The 23,276-nt window shown below is 28.4% G+C and overlaps 8 protein-coding genes across 22 annotated transcripts; 3 read left to right on the forward strand and 5 right to left on the reverse strand.

Annotated features, from left to right (window-relative positions):
• Positions 1–1,942: 1,942 nt before the first annotated feature.
• On the reverse strand, positions 1,943–3,224 carry LOC124948871 (transmembrane emp24 domain-containing protein 2-like). The gene is made up of 3 exons (XM_047493143.1): positions 2,991–3,224; positions 2,298–2,644; positions 1,943–2,185 (listed from the first exon to the last, which is right to left on the reverse strand). Exons 1-3 carry the CDS (start codon positions 3,115–3,117, stop codon positions 2,036–2,038), a joined length of 624 nt encoding a protein of 207 aa, XP_047349099.1. The 5' UTR covers positions 3,118–3,224; the 3' UTR covers positions 1,943–2,035.
• Positions 3,078–7,170, reverse strand: LOC124948870 (protein unc-119 homolog). Of its 9 annotated transcripts, none has more exons than XR_007100875.1 (5): positions 6,618–7,157; positions 6,188–6,331; positions 5,791–6,090; positions 3,499–5,667; positions 3,078–3,238 (listed from the first exon to the last, which is right to left on the reverse strand). XR_007100875.1 is itself a non-coding variant. In XM_047493139.1 (5 exons), the coding sequence occupies exons 2-5, from the start codon at positions 6,760–6,762 to the stop codon at positions 5,540–5,542; spliced, it is 717 nt and encodes a 238-aa protein (XP_047349095.1). In that variant the 5' UTR covers positions 6,763–6,808; positions 6,910–7,170; the 3' UTR covers positions 5,098–5,539. The 9 variants fall into 9 exon arrangements, 6 of the variants coding, with proteins under 6 accessions (XP_047349095.1, XP_047349092.1, XP_047349094.1 ...); XR_007100873.1 differs by having other exon boundaries at positions 3,349–5,667; XR_007100874.1 differs by having other exon boundaries at positions 3,078–3,248; positions 3,349–5,667.
• LOC124948868 (protein ABHD11) lies at positions 3,393–5,075 on the forward strand. Of its 6 annotated transcripts, none has more exons than XM_047493132.1 (6): positions 3,393–3,806; positions 3,877–4,033; positions 4,141–4,506; positions 4,617–4,764; positions 4,876–4,947; positions 5,012–5,075. In XM_047493132.1, exons 1-5 carry the CDS (start codon positions 3,691–3,693, stop codon positions 4,932–4,934), a joined length of 846 nt encoding a protein of 281 aa, XP_047349088.1. In that variant the 5' UTR covers positions 3,393–3,690; the 3' UTR covers positions 4,935–4,947; positions 5,012–5,075. The 6 variants fall into 6 exon arrangements, with proteins under 6 accessions (XP_047349088.1, XP_047349089.1, XP_047349086.1 ...); XM_047493133.1 differs by having other exon boundaries at positions 3,394–3,806; positions 4,876–4,939; XM_047493130.1 differs by having other exon boundaries at positions 3,395–3,806; positions 4,876–4,935.
• A 240-nt stretch (positions 7,171–7,410) lies between the features above and the next one.
• Positions 7,411–11,174, forward strand: LOC124948864 (synaptic vesicle 2-related protein). The gene is made up of 8 exons (XM_047493120.1): positions 7,411–7,747; positions 7,853–8,060; positions 8,621–8,805; positions 8,919–9,115; positions 9,198–9,261; positions 9,339–9,464; positions 9,554–9,762; positions 10,045–11,174. The coding sequence occupies exons 2-8, from the start codon at positions 7,892–7,894 to the stop codon at positions 10,655–10,657; spliced, it is 1,563 nt and encodes a 520-aa protein (XP_047349076.1). The 5' UTR covers positions 7,411–7,747; positions 7,853–7,891; the 3' UTR covers positions 10,658–11,174.
• Positions 11,175–11,525: 351 nt separating this feature from the next.
• On the reverse strand, positions 11,526–13,430 carry LOC124948865 (UBX domain-containing protein 6). The gene is made up of 5 exons (XM_047493121.1): positions 13,287–13,430; positions 13,042–13,194; positions 12,541–12,949; positions 12,170–12,465; positions 11,526–12,052 (listed from the first exon to the last, which is right to left on the reverse strand). Exons 1-5 carry the CDS (start codon positions 13,361–13,363, stop codon positions 11,659–11,661), a joined length of 1,329 nt encoding a protein of 442 aa, XP_047349077.1. The 5' UTR covers positions 13,364–13,430; the 3' UTR covers positions 11,526–11,658.
• LOC124948873 lies at positions 13,373–14,130 on the reverse strand. The gene is made up of 2 exons (XM_047493145.1): positions 13,632–14,130; positions 13,373–13,516 (listed from the first exon to the last, which is right to left on the reverse strand). The coding sequence occupies exons 1-2, from the start codon at positions 13,951–13,953 to the stop codon at positions 13,479–13,481; spliced, it is 360 nt and encodes a 119-aa protein (XP_047349101.1). The 5' UTR covers positions 13,954–14,130; the 3' UTR covers positions 13,373–13,478.
• A 447-nt stretch (positions 14,131–14,577) lies between these two features.
• Positions 14,578–17,478, forward strand: LOC124948562 (pre-mRNA-splicing factor CWC25 homolog). Its single transcript, XM_047492349.1, has 6 exons — positions 14,578–14,784; positions 14,983–15,322; positions 15,392–15,552; positions 15,620–16,270; positions 16,405–16,658; positions 16,756–17,478. Exons 1-6 carry the CDS (start codon positions 14,767–14,769, stop codon positions 16,868–16,870), a joined length of 1,539 nt encoding a protein of 512 aa, XP_047348305.1. The 5' UTR covers positions 14,578–14,766; the 3' UTR covers positions 16,871–17,478.
• LOC124948561 (probable phosphorylase b kinase regulatory subunit beta) lies at positions 16,643–22,692 on the reverse strand. 2 transcript variants are annotated; one of them, XM_047492347.1, is made up of 20 exons: positions 22,532–22,692; positions 22,321–22,439; positions 22,099–22,234; positions 21,816–22,023; positions 21,372–21,728; positions 21,077–21,274; positions 20,849–20,987; positions 20,499–20,779; positions 20,369–20,383; positions 19,674–19,904; positions 19,429–19,616; positions 19,208–19,323; positions 18,968–19,110; positions 18,775–18,907; positions 18,525–18,667; positions 18,249–18,451; positions 18,017–18,154; positions 17,706–17,946; positions 17,480–17,587; positions 16,643–17,364 (listed from the first exon to the last, which is right to left on the reverse strand). In XM_047492347.1, exons 1-20 carry the CDS (start codon positions 22,567–22,569, stop codon positions 17,188–17,190), a joined length of 3,312 nt encoding a protein of 1,103 aa, XP_047348303.1. In that variant the 5' UTR covers positions 22,570–22,692; the 3' UTR covers positions 16,643–17,187. The 2 variants fall into 2 exon arrangements, with proteins under 2 accessions (XP_047348303.1, XP_047348304.1); XM_047492348.1 differs by lacking the exon at positions 20,369–20,383.
• Positions 22,693–23,276: the final 584 nt, after the last annotated feature.

A 23,276-nucleotide genomic window follows, 5' to 3' on the forward strand; every position in this document is an offset into this window, starting at 1 on the left:
CGCTCTCTCCTCTCTCTCTCTCTCTCTCTCTCTCTCTCTCTCTCTCTCTCTATCTTTCTTCTAATACTCGAACAAGAGAATGCACGTGAGAACCAGAGAGAATGATCTCGGAAATGGATCCCCTTTGTAAAGTAAACCTACCATTCCTAAAAGATTTTTTTCTCAGGTTTTCCTTATCTCTCTAATTAAAACGATAGAAGAAAAAAAGAACGATCGTTTTACTTCATTTAAAATGTCCCTCTTTCCACGCTCGCTTCCGACCTTCCACATTATCCCAGTCGATCTTCTCCTTTTTCCCTTCTCCCTTGCGATCAAGAATAAAAATTGCCGTCGATCGATTATTTTCTATCTTCGACCGTTACCACGAAGATCCTCCACGATGGTATTTCGAGATTTAAATCGTCACGACTGAGCATTCGAGAATTGTCAGAGATTTCGAAGGATCTACTTAAAAAAAAAAAAAAGAAAAGAAAAAACACAATTAACACGGAGACAATCTTATTAATGATTCTTTTCAAGATACAAATAGTATGTTTTTCTAAAATCGTTAAGCAGGTTCCACACCAAAGTGACGCGTATGCGAGAAACATATTATTATTACTATGTACTACAGAATAATGTTATTAGGTTTATTCAATTTAAATCTTTCATATAATCTTTGAAAATTCGTTCATTAATATTTTATAATATTGTCCATTCGTATCATTATATTCGGAACTATATTTTCGACATTAATTACATTGAAAAAAATCATTTACATTCGCCCTACCAGATGGAACTTTAACGCCTGGTAAGGCGTCAACAACGACGACGACGGCGACGAAATCATTTCGATCGTATCAAGGAAGTATAAACAATTTATTTCTTAGGATGATCGGCGTGACATCAAGGAGTGCCTTGATTCGCATCGTGAGACGAAAGAAAACGATCGTTTCTACGACCTGTGTACATTACGTTTTGCTCTTGTACAATATATATATATATATATACACATATATATGTATGTATATAGTTCTTAGAATTGAAACGAGTACGTACCATCCAGACTATGAAAGGAACGAAATCGATATCGATATCGGTTTACAGATGGAAACTTCTATTCTTTGAATCGATCGACGCAAACGACGTGCAAGGTGAGATAAAACAATAAGAGATATCGAATTAAAGATCAATAGATATAATCCGACGGAATTTTACATTTGTTGGAATTTGATCTTTTGATAGTTCCAATCGAAACAAGACTTGATTTAAAAACTTTTTGAACTTACCGTATATGTATACATTACATAAAATGTATGTATAATATCGCCATTCGAAAGGAAAGACAAACAAATAATCCCTACGCATAAGCAGACACTATTTGTTTCTTTTTCTTTTTTTTTCTTTTTCTGTTTTTTTTTTTTTTTTTTTCTCAACTACAGATCATTGAAGAAAAACACGAACGGTATTGTTATCTTGGCACGGGACTGCTAGGTGGCATCTAATGAGGAGGAGGGCACAATGAGTTTTTCTGGTTTAAGTACCATAGGGAGAGGACACTGGAAGAGGTACTTGTACAACCCTCCTCATTTGATTCATTTATTCTCACGCCTGCTTCGCGAGTGAAATGAGTTACCCAAGAATATCCTAAGGCTATTGCACCGAGAAAAATGTTCGACGTTGATTTAAGCACGAAAATTCTTTTCACGTACCATCGCCCATCGCCCGAGTTATCTTAGACGTTAGCAATTTTCTTTTTTATATATAAAACGTGTTATAATAATACATATAAAAAAAAAAAAATTTCTCAGTTAAAAACTTTACAGTGATAACTATACATATATATATATATATATATATATGTATATTTACATACAAACGTGTCTTATACGTGGAGGGTCTATTGTATCGTATATAAAAAAAAAAAAAAAAAAAAAAAAAAGGACAAAACAAAAACAAACCATTTTCCAAAGGATGATATTTTATAATCTTACATAACTTAGTTATATAGAAAAATGTACAATGAGCGGATGAATTAATTGTAAAATGATCTACATTAAACGACTCTTCGAACCTCAAAGAATCTTTTCAAATAATAGATCTGTCCGAATGTCATAAATAACAATACCAGGGCTTCGAAAGATGACCATATTATAACTCGGAAATTTGTGCTTTCACTGATTGCCCTATGAGTTCTGTCACGCACCTGCAATTAATAAATTTAACATTTGAAGAAAACTTTTACATATCCACCCGATATACGTTCATTTTAATCATCTTTAATTTAGGAATACTTGTCCAAGTACAACGCATATTACCTGCATATATTCTTGTTCGTTCTTTACACCCCACAAACTAGTACTTAATTCTTTTATCATATCATCTAATTTTCCATGATTGTTAGTCTCTCCCTCTGCACCTCCGCCACCTGCACCTTCTTCCTGTTTAGGATTTTCACCGACATCCATATTAAACATTACAACTTTTGGAGTCATTGTACTTTTTTCATTACTAAAACAATATGTATACGCTCCTGTAGTATGCGCTGCAAACGTAAATTTACCACTCCTTTCTTGTTCTCCTTGATATATTATTTTACCATCAGGACCGACTATTTTTACATCTATATCTAAAAATCCACCTTCTGCTATTTCAAATGTGAGACCTAAAAAGTATATATTAATTTAACTGCTATTATTTTGAAAACAATTAAGATTAAATATTAGACATTGGAGAAAATAATTATAAAAATAACTATATAATAAATTATATATACCCTTCAATGATTTATATATAAATCAATTAATTATATATAACCTTTAAAAAAAAATATATATATATATACATATATATGTACATATATATATATATATATATACATATATATAAAGTAAATTATAGCTTGCTTATGATATTTATAATAAGTAAATATAATAATAATTATTATAATCGATTGAATTTTTTATTGGCTTATTATTTATTGAAGTATTTTAAATGTAAAAGAAACCAACCCATTTTGGTGCCAAGTTCGACTCTATTGAAAAAACATTCTTCTGCGTGAGCATCCACCGTTATAAAATAAGCTTTCACATACACACTGTATATAATTAGGAGCAAACATGAAATAATCCTACTCATTTTATCAAATTCTACAGCAAGACAACGCAAAAGACATATGTTCTTTCTTATTTCTGCCACTTCATAGAGACATATTCACTACCACAGCGCCACGTATGCACTTTGGCATAAATCTACAAATCTATATAGATCTATTAAACGTGTAATGAAAGAAAATTTTTTACATATGAAATACGTAAGAAAGGATATTTGTAAAAGTTTTCAAAAAATATTTTAATACATTTTCTTTACCAGTATTAATTAATCAAAGCTTAGAATATAACCTAAAATCTGATTGGTTAATTTTGTAATGATTATTTAACATTTTGAGAATACATGCAAACCGCTAATTGCACACGTGACTTTCATAAAAACTATCCTAAACTTTGCATAATTTCTTACCATTCTAAGAACACAAATTAAATAGGATATGATTTCCACAGAATAAGATATAAAAATATGAAAACTTGTAAAGTTTACCATAAAAGACCCTGTACCATGCAATTGTAACATGTTTTCATTTAAAATAAATATACTATCACGCTGTTAAGTCAACTTTACAATACGTTTTATTCATAATATCTATATTTGACAATGATTCAAATAACAAATCAAAATAGATTAATTCATTTTGGGAGATTAAATGTAACATTGGTTTCATCCGTTCTACGATTTCTCTCAACTTATAAAACCTTAAACAATTCCAATATGTACGTATTAAAAGATATACAATTTTAATCATTATACATTCTAACCTCTATATTATTTATTTTCTTTAAGTGTCGAACCAGTTAAATTAGCTTATGCTTCTTATGAATCAATGAAAGAAAATTCGAATGTTACAATTCATCCTATTGTAATAATGCATGGTTTATTTGGATCAAAGAATAATTGGAATTCTTTGTCCAAAGCAATTCATCAGAAGAGTCAGCGTAAGGTAATGAAAGGATTTTATAATGTTCTAATTTTAATATCATTCCTTTTCTTATTTATTCTATTATCATTTAATTTGTCATCACATTTATGAAACAGCATAACTTTTAGGTAATTGCGGTAGATGCAAGGAATCATGGTGATTCACCTCATTCGTCAGAAATGTCTTATAAACATATGGCAAAAGATATAGTACAGTTATTAAATGATTTAGAATTGGAAAAAGCTATTCTAATTGGACATAGTATGGGAGGATCGACTATGATGTATTTGGCATTACATTATCCAGAATTAGTAGAAAAATTGGTGGTAGTTGATATGTCTCCTGCAAGACCTAGTCCTAGTTTAACAGAAATGGTGAAAATTTTTAAAGTCATGCGTTCTATCACGTTAGATGGAAGTCCATCCTTGTCAAAAGCACGTAAAATGGCGGAAGAACAGCTCGCAAAAGTTGTCAAACCATTAGCATTACGACAAGTATTTATTATAGATTATATCGTATTATTGAATATTTTTTTATCGCGCTGATCTATATGTAAAAGTAAATGTTCTTTTTTTTTTTTTTTTCTTCTTTAAAATTTTTCTAGTTTCTTACAATGAATCTTGTAGAGGCAGAACCTGGAAAATATAAATGGCGCGTCAATTTACCGGTATTGGAGCAAAACTTCTCTACAGAAATTGCGATATTCCCTAATGTAGCAGAGAAGGTTTATATGGGTCCAACATTGTTCATAGGTGGTTCAAATAGCGATTACATAAAAATCGAAGATCATCCTGCTATTAAGAAATTATTTACACGTGCCGAATTTCTTTATGTTGCTGGTGCCGATCATTGGGTGCACGCAGATAAGCCGGCAGAATTTATCAAGATTGTCACCAATTTTATTAATCAAACTCATTCGTGATGTTTGTAAATATGTATGAGTAACAGAATATTATTGTTTGTAAATATGTACATATATTTATGTGAAAATTTTTACAGAGATAATGGGTGAAAAATAGTAAAAATATAAGACAGTATAAACAAAGTATGAATCTTATGTCAGGTAAGAATTTGTTAACATGATGTCGTGTTTTTATATATCTTTAATTATAGATATTAATATAGGCAATATTTTCTCTTATTTAGAGAAAAAATATTATAAAATGCACAAAGTGATTTGAGGCCGTTTATTACTCGTTTCAAGCAATTATATGAGAAGTAGTAATTCAGAAAAAGTAATTCACTGATAAAATCGTTAAAATATTATGTGCAACTAGTTTCAACTTTTATGATCAATGAGATAAATATTATTAATAAAAGTATGCTTCAAAATTACTTGTTATTTTTGTGTATGACTGACAGCAATAATATGGCAAAGGCTAAATAAAATTATGTGCTATATAATTCTACCTTTAAGTCAGACTGGTGAATAATTGAACTATTAACACAATTGCTTTTCATAATGTGCAAATATTACGGTATTATTAATCTATAACTTTCAAGTAATACTATCCAACAAATAACATATTAAATCACATCATTTTGGTGTCCTCCATTATACGCATAATCTGCTTTATTGTGCATTACCAGTTGATTGTCCACAAAATAAAATGAGTCTGAACGTGTTTCAAATGGATTTGCAATCATTTCAGAAACTGAAATATATGTATTATTATTATTATTATTATTATTATTATTATTTATATATATATATATATATTAACAAGTTATATATAAAAGAATTGGACGAGAAATAAATATTTAAAAGTGATACACACCCAAATCAGCTGGTAGAGTAGGGAATTCATAAATATGTTCGCATGTATTTTTGCTATTTGGAATACAAAATCCAAATTGGAAATCAAATGTTTTTAACAATCTATCTCGAAAAAAATGACGTTCTATCATCCTGAAATTGTTTACTGGTTTTGGCCCTACCAGAAATTCGACCGTGGCACCAACTGTCTTTAACTTAAGAAACTGCGGGGTAAATTGATAACGCACGAATCTTCCGGTGTTTGCATCCTCGCAAGTAGATTCTTCGGAATCTGCCTCCGCATCTTGATGAGAATCACATTCTAATCGTTTAAAACAATAAGACATTATAAAAGACACTTAATAAGTATAAAGATATTTTATATACTGTATGTATATGTATATATAAATTGTACCGACCAGCAGCTGGTGGCTTTGTTATCTCAAACAAAACTGCTCCTGTTTCCAGATCTCTGATTTGGAATCTGGTAAAGTCTATGTCATAAATATTAGCTTCCGGAGAGCATAAATACTCTGAAAACAATATAGGTACCGCATTTACGTCTTGAGGCAAGACGTATCATTTGTATCATCTTGTATACTTTGCAGTACCAAAGAAGCGTGAAGACAAAATTGAAATGGGATTCTGGGATAGGCATGATATAAAATGTAGAAACACATAGCATGTTGATTATGCAACGTGAAAATTGTATATCCATGAGAAAATAAAAGAATGTGCGTCTATTATCTTAGGTGATGGCAAACAATGTAACTTTTCCATTGTGTTTTGTTTGCAAACTATATGCCGGTAGGTTAATAACATTAATAACACGAAATAAAACTGTCATACTATCTGTGATGGTAGGCAGACGCAGCACCATATCTGGTGTTATTGGAATATCACCGATATTCCCATTGCCACTGTTCTCTTGATCGGCGGACGGAGTGAATGGTGCGATCGCTTCATTAGACTTGTTTTCGCTGTCTACACTCATTATTTGGACACGAATACAGCATGTACAGGAATTAATTTTTTATTTGCTGCTCAAAAGAGAATTCTACTTAAGACAATAATAATTATTTCTTATAAATTCAAATAACATTCGTAACTAACAGCTTGATTTTTGAGCAGCGGTTCTCACCGAAAAGTCGCGTTTAACAAATTTTTCTATTTCTTTTTCGTACTCACTAAAATTCCACATGTCTATTCATTTTAAAAAAAAAAAATCATTGAAACGTTAACCGTTACATCAAATTTCTTAACAAAACGTCCATTACTAAATAAGACTCTTAAGAAACGTAACTCTTTGAATAATAAATGAATGATTCAATATCGTAATGCCGACACGTGGCGTTTTTATTGCTCGTAACATCCAATGAAAACTATTCTTTAAAAAGAAACGAAATCCATACTATGATAGTACGCTACTTCAAAAAACATGTCATTTTTTTTTTTTTTCTTTCTACATTCCTGTAACGAATCTTACGTTAAATTTTACATATATTTTTTATTTTTTTTTTTAAATTCGACGTTAATGTTACACCTACGTCTAAAATTTTCCCGTACGTATAATTTATAATGTGTAACCTATCAATAGAAGTACGAAAATTAATTCAACCGTTTGTTCACCAGATGGCATCTCGATAATCGATTGAAAATATCAAATATTCAAATGTGTCAACAAGAATTTCTAAATACTCTATATTACGAAATATAAATTTCTAAGTATGTTACCTTTGGTATAGTCTTAAAACGCAATAACGTTTTTATCCGAAAAGGAACGTTAAAAATAATATAGAATATTAAAAAAAAAAAAAAAAAAAAAAAAAGGAATTTTATACAAATTGCGAAGGCAATCCCCCCATCGTACCATACATTTACCACCGTATGTGCATTTACATTCGACGCACATTTGATATACGGGATATGTGTCATAACCTAAACTTCACGAAGAAATGTCACGCTCTACATACAAATGAGTATAATTTTCCGTAATAATATACGCCTTACCGTCATTTGTATCGTCGTGTTTCAGTTTTGCTATGTTTGAATCGGTGCTACAATTATTATTTTAAAATTTAAAGAACTTCAAGAAAATATAAATACATGGCAAATTTATAACAATGACAAGTCAAAATAGTAAAACATCTAACGAACCATATCGAGAATTAAAAGAATCACGTGGCTCTGAATTAAATGTCAATGAACAAAATGCTGGAAGATACAATGGCACCTTTGAAGATAACATTGATCGATCTATTGAACTTTCCTCCATAGTAGTTATACCTGACGGTATGATCTTATCTTTATATTTTTGTCACTAAAATTTTATTATGTATTATACATATTTATTATGTATTATATCATGAACTAAACCTCAAGATGTTTTATAATTTGTTCTATAGGATAACCATGCTTGTTCATCATTTTTAACTTCAAAGAAGAAATAACTGCATGTACAAATTAAACATTTAATAATATGCATGATAATACATCGTTAGATTTACGAAGGCCGCTTTGACTAATGACTGCTGAAATAAACTAATCAAATTTTGGGGAATCGTAACATTGATGTTTATAGTAGAGAGGTGATTAATGTAATAAAAACTAAATTACATTATAATCTTAATTCATTGAATGTTTATGAAATTATTTTTATCGTTCCAATTCAAAAATGTAAATATTATTATTAAATTTTTACCATGATATCTATTGGTATAAATATTAAAAGGACGTTGTATATAATCTAAAGCTATAATGATTTTTTTTTTATATACTGTATATAATACAAAATCTACTTTAATTTTCTTTCTTTTTTTTGTTTTTTTTTTTTTTTTTTTTGTTTTTAATAGACACATTCACAGTAATTCAAGCTATCAATGAATTGGGTTTTGGAAAGTTTCAAGTTAAACTTTCATTGTTTACTGGATTATGTTGGATGGTTGATAGTATGGAAATAACAATATTAAGTATTCTCAGTCCATCTTTACATTGCGACTGGGGTATTTCCCGATATCAACAGGCTTTGACGACCACGGTAATAATTTAAAATTGAATAATATCGTGATATTTTAATGCATTCTATGGATAAAATAAAATAGTTCATTATTTTTTTTTTTTTTTTTTTTTTTTTTTTTTTTTTTTTTTTTGGTTGTTTTCCTTGGTATGATGTTAAGTTCGACATTTTGGAGTAATTTAAGCGATAGATACGGTAGAAAGCAAGCTTTGACTTTATGTGCAGTATTATTATTTTATTATGCATTTTTAAGTGCATTTGCACCAAATTTCCTTTGGATATTACTACTAAGAGGTTTAGTAGGTTTTGCTATTGGTTGTGTACCACAATCGTAAGTATTTGGTAAGTCCATATAATGCATATAAGACGTATATTATATTTAGTTATTGTCCAGTATTTCTTAATATCAACAGGGTCACATTGTATGCCGAATTTTTACCAGCGAAACAGAGAGCCAAATGTGTCATTTTATTGGATGTAAGTCTTATTGCGTTAATTCCTTTAAAAATCATATATTATAATTATTTTTTTAAAAATGTAAATAATTTTACCAGTGTTTTTGGGCACTCGGTGCATGTCTTGAAGTTGCAATAGCATTAATAATAATGCCAAACTTTGGATGGAGATGGCTCCTTACCTTATCAGCAATCCCACTTCTTATATTTGCGTCTATTACACCAGTAAGTTAGAAATAACTCGCGTCATTTTTTTTTTTTTTTTTTTTTTCTCATATTTATTGTAACACGTTAGTTACGTTGTATTTCAATAGTGGCTTCCAGAATCTGCAATTTTTGATATGACAACTGGTAGAATGGATAAAGCTTTATCTACGTTGGAAAGAATAGCACGAGAAAATAAGAAACCATTACCTTTAGGAAGATTGATTATGGATCGCTTTTATCAAACTAATCGCGGTAGGTTCACGGATGTGTTAAGCAAGGAAATGTGCAAGACTTCTACCTTACTTTGGCTGGTGTGGTAAATACACATATTATAATTTATTTTGGTGGTGGTTAACTTGAATTAACACACTATCTTTGTAAAATATAAAATGAAAAACATTTTTGCGCTTGCACAGTTCTACTATATATATACATATATATATATAAGTGTTATTATAGGATTAACAAAATATTAAATTTTTTCTTATAGAAAATAATTTTTAATCGTATCGCTTAATATCATAATTTTCTATTGCTTCTTCATTGTAATTATAATAAATATTAAAATATTATTACACGTAAACGTAACAAATTGTAGGATGGCTACAGCATTTTGTTACTACGGTGTGGTATTAATGACCACCGAACTATTCCATACGTCATCGGAACAATGCGGCTCATGGGCAAATGGCGAGAAAATAGAAAATACTTGTCAATTAGAATGTCGTTTAAGGCGAAGCGACTATATAGATCTTTTGTGGACTACATTGGCAGAATTTCCAGGAATTTTTTCTACTGTATTTGCAATAGAAAAAATAGGAAGAAGAAAGACTATGTCATGCCAATTGGTCATGTTTTCAATAGTTATCTGTTTTTTGGGAAGAGCTTGTTTGTTAAGTAGAGCAGTATTGACCATAGGAATATTTTTAGCAAGAGGATTAATTGCTGGCGTATTTCAAGCGGCATATGTTTATACGCCAGAAGTTTATCCGACGCATTTACGTAGTATAGGTGTGAGCGCGTGTAGCGCTATGGCACGAATGGGTGCTATGATAACGCCATATATAGCGCAAGTGTTTTTACAATGGTCTATCACAGGAGCTATGGCAATATATGCTGTTGCCGCGTTATGCGCAGCAATTGCTACGCTTGCCTTACCTGTTGAATCTAAGAATCAAAATTTAAAGGAATCCTCTAATAATACTAAATAATTAAAATTGGTTTTTTCGAATTATACAAATATCATTGATTTTATGATCATATATGTATTTATACGACAACAGCTAATATTTATTTAATACAAACATATTTCTTACTTTATCCAAATAATTTAATTACACGTTTCTATATTTACATAAACATCATGCTTATATATTTTATAATGCAAGTTGAAAGATACAATAATTAAGTTTGATGTACGTGTGACGCACCAAGACTGAAATGAATTTTAATATACAATGAAGGTGCCAAAATATATTTATTTATATATTTATGCTGATTTCTAACTACTTAAAGCATATAACAGTTATAGGATATATTTAGATGAAATTGTATTCTCTTTGTATATATTTATAAAACGGACAAATAATATTTGCAAAAGATTTAGTTGATATTACTTACGTACTTTTTTAGGATATCTTCAAAAAAATTCTGACGAATATATATGCGTAGGTATAATGTTTATATTATGTTTACACATCGTTAAGTACAATATAAGAAATAATTTGAAGCTATATATATATACATATATATATATATATATATATATATATATATATATTATTTATTGATTAAATTGTTAAAAAAAGAATTAAAATGCAAATATATATTCTCAATCAGTATATGTGTACATTAATTCGTAAGATTTTAAATATTCGTTAAATTCCAAGCATAAAATTAAGGTAGTAAGTGTAAAGATATATTCTTCTATTATTCATATTTTGTGAACTTGATTCAGATAGATAATATTTAATTAGAACTCTGAAACTTAACAACATTTATAATATTTCAATGATCATAGGTATATATGGGTTTTTGTTTTATAAATGAATTCATGTATCAAAGCTGAAGCTATAAGAGTACTTATTAAAAATATAATTGTTATTAGAACAAAAACGGAATACATAATTTAACGTAAAGCATATACTAAATACCACTTATAAAAAATTATTTTGTACAAAAAAGTCAGCAATATTTAATATCCACCATGATTTTATGCATTTCGTACTAAGCAAAGAACACTTTCTTTTAAATATCCTCCGGATGTATCAAGATTTTTTCCTTTATCACTTTCATATGAAAATTTTAATAAACATGCTGGTATCAATCTTAACTCTAATAATGTTTTGTCGTAATCATTTTCTCGTATCTTTTGACCTACTGATAATAGCAGAAAAAATGGAATATTGGCGTTGATTAAATTTTCTTTAACAAAATCCACAACTTCTTTATATTTATCATGCACTGAAAATGTTCCCTGCAATATTATGTTGTCCGGAAACTTTATTCGAATTAATGTAAATCTGTATCTTCTAAGTTCTCGTTCTTCGTCTTTTTCTCGCATAGCTTTCGTCCTTAACATTTGATTTCTTTCAATGGCTTCAGCCCTAGTGACAATAAATAATTATGACAATTAAATGATTATTCGTACAATGTCAATTTCTTCATTCATTCAGACGTATCACTTTGTAACTTAGTAAAATTGAATAATTTTTGTTACTTGCCGAAGTTTTTGTTCTTTTTTCAATTCTTCTAAAGTTATGTTAAAGAAACTTTCAGGTAATTCAGTCATCTCATTTGCTTGACTAGGCAACAGAACTTGTAAATTTCTGTCTACTTCAAGCGGTATAATTTCTGCGGATCTTATCGCTTCTACTAATATAGTTAAATCGCCCAAACTAGAACCATCAGGATTCCATACCAAAAAGTCTTCTTCAACGTCATTGTGTAATAATTTCTTTTGTTCAAAGCCAGCAGCTTTCAAAAATTCTAAAGCTCCCTCCAATGGTAACACTTTTTCCTTAAAAATATATAATAATATTGAATTATACATTATCTATCAAAAAAATTCATATTATAACAATAAACTCGTTACCTGAAATATTTTATTACACATTCTAATTTTTTGATATTTTTCTACATCTGGATTGTTTAAAATATTTTCTATGTATTTTCCTAATGTCTCTATACAATTTTGAATCTTCGTTTTTCCTGTATTACAATTATGAATGATCAAGCACGATGTTAGCCCTGCTTCTTCTTCCTTCAATTGTTCATACAAAAATTCTCGAATTTTTCTTTTCCATTCCTCTCGCGTTAAAATTTCATCAGAAATATATGGACATCGAAAGTATACATCAACGACAGCTAAAAATTCATTATTTATAGCTTGATCTTTGGGCTTTTCAACTAATTTTGTTGCAGTTTCTTTTTCAAGTTCCTGTCGTGCCTTTCTTTCCAATTCCAATTCTTTCTTTACACGTGCCTGTATCGCCGCATATGACCTATTATAAAAGATCAAACGGATTAATATATATATATACACATATATAATTAAATAAAATAAAAATCACTAAATTTAAAATAACAAACATACGTGTTAAATCTACACGTATCACTTTCTTTTGCTTTTAATCGTGCTAATGCAGCTTGCCCAGCTACTTTAGCTTCTTCCGTGGGCTCTGCTCTTTTTATTGGTTCTTTTGGTTGATACATTTCAGATGTTTCAGGTTTACTACTTTCATTCAATCTACAAAATATAATATATATTTATGTATATTAATTTGAATAAAAGTGAATCTTTCCTTTGTTCCTTTTTTTTTTTTTTAATTATGTACATACTTATATCCTCTTCCAGCATTCATAAACTTAGTATTTGCTTTTTTCTTCTGAAAGAAGGCCTTTATTTTATCTGCCATTTTGAATATTTAGAAAGATACAATCTGATGAAATTCCAGGTATTAATTGTATAATAATTTGTAGGAAAAACAAAACAAAAAAAAATACTTTCAAATAGTAATTATTATTTAATTACTATTCTGAGGATTTCCCATAATATCCAGGTAGACCACCTAAAAAAGAGATATATTTCTAACGATAATGCGTACTTTCTATTTATCTTTATTTTTGATCTTGTATTTGATAAAACGAAAAAAAATTTGCAAAAGATAATAAAATCGTACTTACTTGGATTCATAAATTGTTCTGATATTCTTAAACCGTATACATGCCAGGCAATACAAATTAGAGCAATTGTACTAGTAAGTATAAATAGAAAAATCTTAAGTAATTGAAGTTGAAATTCATCAAATGATAACAAGGCTATTAACTCTTGAAAAAATTCAGAAAATCTTTGAAAGGGCTCATTGCCAAAGATAACAGTACTAGTCGAATCGAGGGTTAGGCCGAAATTCGATGGAAGAAAATCCGTTAAATAAGAAGCAAATCTATTGATTGTATCTTCCAGGTAGTCCTTCCACGGACACGAATTTTCGCATGTACTGCTCATTACACGAACAAACTTTTTCGTGTGTATCTCACACTGTATCTAACATACTTAAGGATCCAAGAATTGTCATTATTAAAAAAAAAAAAGTTTCAACGTAAATCAAGCGCAAGCAAACGATGGCCACTGTGGCAAACTGGTAAAACTATGAAACAAAAGTCATCATCATTATAATGACCACAGATGCAAAACATACAAGTCTCATCTTATATAATATTATTTCACTTACAACCGATCTCTATAGTTTATGGTTTTATTAATCTTAATATTGGAAAAAATCTGAAAGAAAAGTATTAAATTTAGAATGTACCTTTTAAAATCTATAAAATTATTAATTAATTTTTAAACATATTCAATATATTTATTAAAATCGTCAAATATATGACACATTTTCAATATATATATATATATATATATATATATATGTTATCGAAGTTACGAGTTTGTGCTCACTTTATTTCATTAATTTCATGATTTTCAAATGAGGCTTGTGTTTAAAGTTGCCTCTGGTCGGTAACCATTAAAATCATATACATATCAGTCGGTAAGTTGACTTTAGTTCGCAGGAATGCCGCTATGAGGACAGGATTTGTTCTAGAGTATACCTCTCATCTTTCTTCTCTATTTACTACGTCAATTTCGTGATCCATAACAGTCTGTAATGATCCGTGTTCTAAAAGTGTTTGTGGCGGTTGAATGTGGTTAAGAGAACGTTTGTTTTATTTGTGTCAATGATATATAATAAATTTCTATTGAGAATTTTATAATTTTAATGTACATTTAAAAATCCTTTACTATAAATAAAATAAAAACAAAATGGGTGGTGGAGATCTGGTATGTATGTTTTATTTCTTTTCTTTTCTTTTCTTTTTTTTTCAAGTAAAATTAACCGTTATACACGTGTATATATATATGTATATATATATGTGTGTGTGTGTGTAAATAATCAATTTTAAGTTTAATTAACAATTATAATTACATATCGTATTTTATATCAATATCATAATCATTAAATCATATAAATTAACCTAGAATTTGAAGAAATCATGGCATCCATCTACTATGAAGAATATGGAAAAAGTATGGAAAGCCGAACAAGAAAAGAATCAAGAGAAAAAAAGAATAGCAGAATTAAAGAGAGAAATAGCAATGGAAAGAGACAGAGAAGACATGACAAAATATGCTATGGAGCAAGGTGTTATAGAAAAAAAAGATGATAAAAAATTAGATTGGATGTACAAAGGTCCAAACGAAATGGTAAATAGAGAAGAATATTTACTTGGTCGTCCAATTGACAAATCTTTTGAACAAGTAGCACAAGCACAAAAAGATACAGATTTAAATCGCGCACCAAAAAATCACGTCGAATATGGTTCGTATAATTTATTTCTATCGCCTTTCACTCTTGATCCTATTAATTAATATTAATTTATGATTTTAGAATGTATACCACCTTCTTTACGTTTTTTTTCTGGAAACGAGCAAGTTGATCTAGCAAGAAAGATGCAAGAAGATCCATTGTATGCTATAAAAAAGAAAGAAATGGAAACAAGAAGTCAGTTGTTAAAAAATCCAGTCAAGTTAAAAAAAATTAAAGAGTTGGTAAGTATAAGTATTGTTAAATCCTTAATTATTTTCTTTGCAATTATTATAATTTCATTTTTTACAGCTAGAACAACAAACAAAGAAAAAAGAGACAAAGAAAAAAAGCAAGAAGAAGAAATCAACGAATAATACGGATAATAGTGATGACGAAACTGAATTGGATAATTTATTAGCTGCAAAATACAAACAACTGAAGGATAAAATTAGTGAAAAACATTTGATGAAGTCTATGAAAAAAATTAAGCATAAGAAAAGGAAAAAGTCTAAGAAAGTCAGTAGCGATTCTGAAAGTGACAGTAACAGTGAAAGTGATAGCGATAACGAAAGCAGTAATAGTGACAGTGATAGTAATAGTACTAGCAGTAGTAGTACTAACGAATTAGTTAAACGTAAGAAACGAAAACGAAGTCACAAAAAGAGGAGCAGTAGTAATGACAGTGGAACAATGCATAGAAAAAGAAACAAAAAGAAAGATAATGAAAAAAAGGAGAAACATATAAAGTCAACTACATACAAAAGTGATGAAGAAGATGGCAAAAAATTACTTAATAGAAGTAGCAACGCATATCATACAAAATCGGATAGAACATTCAAAAAAGAAAAAGAATATCAGTATAGAAGAAATACAGTGCATAGAGAAGATAGCAGTTATAAAGATAATGAAAACAATAAGAAGAGATATAAAGAAAGGCCTTCAGTAGAGAAATACTTTAATGTATATATATATATATACACATATATATAATATTAATTTGTACATGATATATATATATATGATTTAATAGTTTTTACAATTATTTCCGATAAGCAAAAATTATTTATCCATACTTATATATTTCTTTATTACAGGAAAGCCATAAAAGAAAATCACATCACTTTTCTTATAATATACCTCAAAAAAGGATTAATGAAGATAGGAAAACTGAACAGAAATGGGTTCCAAAAAAGAAGCTTTCGGAAGAAGAAAAGGAAAAACGTAGACAGGAAATGATGGAAAATGCAACATGGCGAAATAAAGAACGAGAACGAAATATAAAACAGTATCATGAAGAAGAAAGGAAAGAATTATCAAACGAAAAAATATATAATAGAGATTTTATTAGGTAGGATATTAATCTTTTTTTCTTTATACAATTATACATTAGAATATATCTCTGATATATATATATATATTTTTTTTTTTTTTTTTTTATAACATAGGAAGCAATTAGTTGCTGCAGCCGAAGTGGGTACAGTTGCATCAAGGATTAAATCTAATATAAACAATATACAACGTTCTTGCAGAGCAATGGATACAAATTTCGCGAAGCGATGAGTCATTTAATTAAGCCCACTTGTACAGTTGATATATAGGAATTCAAGAATGACACGGTAAATTCTCAGATCTTTTTTTATACATTTTGTATAGAAAATAAGATATACGTAATGGATCTTTACTAAGATGACTATACATAAATATTATTACACAATCTTTTGTACCATATACAAATATATATATATATATATATATATATATATATATATATATATATATATATATATATATACATTTTTAAGTTCAATTTCATCATATATGTTGTACTTTGAATCTATTAGAATATATCTTATTAGGGCGTAGATTAGAAAGTATATTTATGTAATTTTGCACATTTCACGAGATTCAAAATTATCTTTCGCATCCATGATAGTAGTTACACGACCAATCGTAAGAACATTATTTACGACTGCTCTAGCCAGGTAACCAGTAGTTACCGAATAATGCGCAGAAAAGAATGGTGTGAAGTCGTCTGTTCTCTCTAAATTTTGATCCTATATTAAAAAAAACTTATTATATATTCTTATATGAATGAAATATATATTCATCACATGATGAATATAACATGTATAGTGAGAGATTTTTAATAAAACAAAAAGTTGTACATACCTTGGAATACATAACAAAGCTATCCTCAACAAGTTTATTTAGATTTAATTGTTTTTGGAAACTAAGCTCTGGATTTCTTAATAAAATTATTGATACTATATTAAGCAACTGTAAACAAATTAGATATAAAATAATGTTATAATTTTTAGATTTGCCTGAAAGTTTTTTACTCTTTTGCTTCTAAATAAAAAATAAAAGTGCAAATCTATGATCAATTAAATATTACCTCTACTATAATTTGACGATATTCCGGTAATTGTATATGATGAAGGAGAGATTCTACGAGCAAAGCAAAAGTTAACTCTGATCGTGTCATGTTAGAAAGCGTTGGTTGCTGTGGCAATTCGCGTCCATTAACACATATACCTCCAGGACAACGCATTAAAACTTCCCATACTTGATTATAAAAGTGTGTAGGTACTCTACATAAACTTCCTTCAATTTTCCTTCGTCCAAGTACAGTAAGCCTATTGCAAGAGAAAATATTACAATTGAGAAATTCCATAAAGGTTTTGTAAGAAAATCACATTGGTATACTTTTCTGAACTGGCCCAATTCTTAACAGTCAATACTTTAATCAGGAACTGTCTAATTTGATAGGGGCTATAGTTTTCAATTGGCTCAGGATTTTTTACAAACATTTCCAAATAAAGCTTCATTGCTTCCAAAACCCACCTAATCGTATATAAATTTCATACGTATTTATATTACATTACAAATAATAATAATAATAACAGCAAAAATTGTAGAAACTAAATAGTATAAATACCCAATACGAATTTTTAATATTCCTTTAAACATTTCTGGATTTGTTCCAATAAGTCTACCACAATACAATAATACCTCCTGTTGAAGTACAGCTTGTATTACATTGTGAGGTTGAATTGTAGAATACATAACAGATTGAATTTCTGCAGGTGTCATAGGTTTATCAAATACAGTTTCTTCATAGCCAATAACTCCAACAGTTATCTAGATAATAAAAAATACACTTGTATGTGAAAAATCAATAATACAAAATGAATAATTCGAGGACAGATATTACCTGTTTCCCTTTAACAAGTACACCAGTAATAAAAGGACTTATACTATCAACAGTGTGATTTAATAAACTGCTACAATAACGAACAGCCATCCAATATCTAAGACATCCTGCTTGCTGATATAGTGTTCTTAAATAATCACCAACTAGAAAATTTATAATTAATTTTATTGAAATATCATATATTCGATCTCTATATTAAATCTATATGAGATTTGGACAATTTTCTAACTATATAAATCCAAATATATACCTGTTGTTCCATTAATCTCATAATTGATACCTTCTCTTTTTAATAGAACACCATAAAGCTGACACTTTACATATAATCCATCACAATTGCGAATTTCATTTAATACATTGTGCAAAGGCTCGTGCATAAAATACTGAAAATATAATAAATGCAATAAATAATGATTAGATCAATATCGTTTGTATATACATACGGAATAATTTTTTATATCTTCGGAATAAGTCAAAGCTCTTGGAACATCCGTGAGACTTTGATAACCAATATAATCGTGTTGTAACTGTTTGAATTGAGTAAGTTCAAGATCAGTTTCCATAGAATTTACAAAATCCAAATGTTCTATAAATTAAAAAACAAAAAAAAAAACCAAAAGAATTTAATGTTTCTGATGTGTCAATTGTATGCAATATATAAAATAGATATCACCACATATTACCAATACAAGAGGATGAAATTAAATTTTGCAATCGTCCAATGCGTACTTTTGTTTTATCACAATATCCTTTCTTTAACATTGCAAATAAGTCCAACATTTCTTTAAATTGTGGATCTCTAGATTACAAAACAAAAACAAAAAAAAAAAAAAACAATTATAATTATATATGTGTATAAACTGTATCATATTGTTATGTAAAAATTAACAGTGTTGATAGGTACCTCATATGTTCTTCTCTTATTAGAAGACATACAGTCGGACGACCAGAAAGTCGCCAATATTTACCGACGAATTGAAGTTCTGTTTTAATATCATCAATTAACAAAGCCATATCTCTGTATAGATAAAATTCAGATACTTCAAATATGAGTGGATAACAAAGTACCGTCATACCGCACACCCTATACACCTGTATATGCACCATTTAGACATAGAAATATTTTACTTTAATGTATATCATACATACCTTACTTGTACCTAGAGAACCAATAGGTCTAACTGGACGTCCTTGAAGATGTAATTTCTTATTTACTCCAAGCTTTTGATAGACTTTTATCAATTGAGTTGAAGATAAAATTTGTACTGGTTCTACTTCATGTGGAGTTTGTGTTTGAATACCATATGTTGCCATCATAGCTTGTAATCTCATAGATTCCGCAATTAGAACGATTTGTACTACAAGATCAGCATGAGTGCCCTACAGGAAAAAACAATATACGTATATATCTATTGGAAAATATATCACGTAATATATTACATAATTATATATGTAATATAAAAGACATATATAAATACCATTGTAAAGAGTTTAATAAAAACTGAAGTTTTTCTCAAACATTCTACTTACAAAATATATAAGAATTAATTTACTATAACTTTTATAAATGGAAAAAAAAAAAAAAAAAAAAAAAAAAAAAAGAAAAAAAAACAAAAAGGAAAAAAAAATAGCAGAATAATTGCAGTTTTGTGATACAAATTACTGCTATTTTTTGTATACAAACTCATGCATATATTATAACATTAAAAACAATATTATAATTTTTAATAGTTCATATTGATCATAAAAGATCAGATTATTTTCTAATAATACCAAACACAATGCTAAATTAAATGATATTTCTACTGTAATGTAACAGCAAGCATATAATATGATTTACTTACAATGGTGGGCTTTGCCTGTATGAAATGTAAGAAAATAATATATATAATTTCCTTCTCAATTAAAAGTAACATTAACTGTTTTATTATGAATTACTATAACTATTCTTTGAACATACTTGTTATGTCTCACCTGAAAAGCAGAATATCTTCCAGCTCTTCTTGGTCTATTATATGAAGGCAAATAGCGACGAATAGGATCTAATTCATTGATATGTAATAAACCAGCAGTCAATAATTGTGAAATTATAAACATTGCTTGATTCCACAAATACATTGGTGATGCATCTGCATCTGTAGAATGCCTATATCCTCTGCCTTCATCACTAGGTATCCGATAAACACTACCAGGATCATTTCTTTCATTTTCTAAGTTTTCTTCTGGTACATAATAGTACATAGGTATTACAGGATCTATTTGAATTAAATAATATGTCAGTTAATTTTTTAATTTACTTTTATGTACATATTGTTTATAAATACCCCCATGAAGATCTTTATATATTCTGCATTTTAATAAATTTTGATATTCTTCTACTTGTTCAGGTAACGTTTTAAAAACACCATCGATTATCATAAAAATATAAAAAAGTGGCCATTCACATTCAACATTATCAAATTCCTATTGAACAAATATGCTTTATTGTTTCTGGTATTATAATTTTATATTAAAAATGTTAATATTAAAAATGGCATATATATTTTACTTGCTTTGATTTCACCAGATTTGTAATAACGACGTTGTTTGTCTTCTAACACTGTTTTATAGCCATCTCGTCCAAATCTTTTAAATCCATAATTACCCTTGAGTCTACGAATTATATTTAATTTAGTTTCATTATATAATACTTCTTCATGTGTAGCAAAAGCAGGGAAGGATATTGTTGGTAACAAAGCAGCATCTACACTCTGGAAAAAAAAGAAAAAGAAAAAAAAATTATAAATGGAAAATCAAAAGATATGAATAATATGAAAATATTTCATATAATTTGAGTATTTGATCTACCTTTGAACTTGATTCTCGCGGTAACATTGTTTCAAAAATACTACGATTACGATTATGAGCATCGATATCAACATATATCACAGACCAGGAAGCACCTTTTTCACCAAACAAATTACAACCATTTATAGCTTCTAAAGCACTTTTTGCTATACCAATGGAACTTGCATGTATTTCAGGAGTCCCATCGTTATAACGACTTCCACGTTCCCACATTCCAAAATCTGGAGTTCTATATGCCCTTTCTACATAATATACAAGATTTTGTATGAAAGCTACTTCATCCTGAGTATATATAATTTGAAGTCCTGAAGAAATCATTTGTACTAAAAATATTAAATAGAGAGACACAATGTCAATCTAAAACAAAAAATAATATATAATATATTAGAAAGAATTAATGTGAATTTTACAATACTTTGTATAAAATTAATATAAAAAATTCACTTGTAAATGATGATAATCTGTATCTTGAAGGATTTCATCCCCAGTATTTAAATGAAACTTGCAATGCAGAGCAAAACGATTTGATTGATTGCGTTTGAATAATTCTACTCTCGATGATTGTTTCATCCAACATTCTAAAATACCTCTCATACATTTTATTGCTGATTGACCAAGTTCATAAGATTTTCCACGATCGTCATCTATACGTCTATGTAATAGAGTAAGATAAAATAATATAAATTATTATGGAAATAAAGAAAATATATGTTTTATTAATAAATACCGATATGCTTGATATAAACTCCATATTGCAGCAGCACAATAAATACTTTCACGTATACTTCCAATTACTTTATCAGTTGTAATTTGTGGAAATAATCCAGTTATACAACTTTGATAGCGAAGTAATTGTCGTTTCACTGAATAGAAGATAAAATGATGTATCGTTATATGAAGAAATCATATTAAATCTATTAATATTACAAATATATAAATATTTTCTTACCAATTCCATAATAAATATCTAGCTGTTTGACTGTATCCTCATAATTAGTAATTTTAAGGAACATATCCATATCAATATCAATGATACTGGCTTGACGTACATTTCTGATTTGAGAAAATCTGAAAGTTAAAAGAAAATTTCATTCAAAGGTTTTCTTTTCAAATAAAACGTTATACCAACGTTTTAAAGAAAAGAGAATATAAAAACAAACCTTTTTGCATTTGGTGATGTTATATTAAGAGAAGCCATTTTATTATAATATATGCACACAAAATACTTTTTGATATTAAATATAGTTTAGAGAATTTTCATTAAAAACAACATTATTTTTTTATTTTATATAAAAAGGATATTACAATCTATGGTTATGTTTACTTTATTTTTATTCTTACGAAAACACGAGAGTTCTTATTTTTCAACGAAATTATATTTTAATTCTTTCTCTCTCTCTCTCTCTCTCTCTCTCTCTCTCTCTCTCTCTCTCTCTCACACTAACGAAACAGATTAAATAATTGAATAATTGATGGTTAATATTTTGTTTTCTCGTAAATTGTAAGATTTATTCGAAAAAAATACTTATGATTAAAGGCCAGACAAAGGATTGTTCTGCTCTTATATGTTTTTAAAGCACAAAACTATACAGATCTATAGGTTATAAATAGAAGAATTGAAAATCATCTGACGTAACATTGAATAAGTATAGAATTTGGCATAGAAAGCTTTGTTCAATGAATTTATAAACGTCAGCATATCAAAAATTGAAAAACATCTATTACAGCTAAATTCATCGTAATCAAAAGTCTTATATAATTTTTCATTAGAAATAATTTAAATTTCTGTCCGATATTAAGTAATTAATGTAATACATCATCATAAAAATTTATTTTATTGGAACGTCAATAACGTTAATAGTATGATCAAATGGACGTAGAAGAAATATTAAATTGAACGAAGTA

Source organism: Vespa velutina, chromosome 4, assembly GCF_912470025.1.
Source record: "Vespa velutina chromosome 4, iVesVel2.1, whole genome shotgun sequence".
In the NCBI taxonomy this organism is placed as follows: Eukaryota; Metazoa; Arthropoda; class Insecta; order Hymenoptera; family Vespidae; genus Vespa; species Vespa velutina.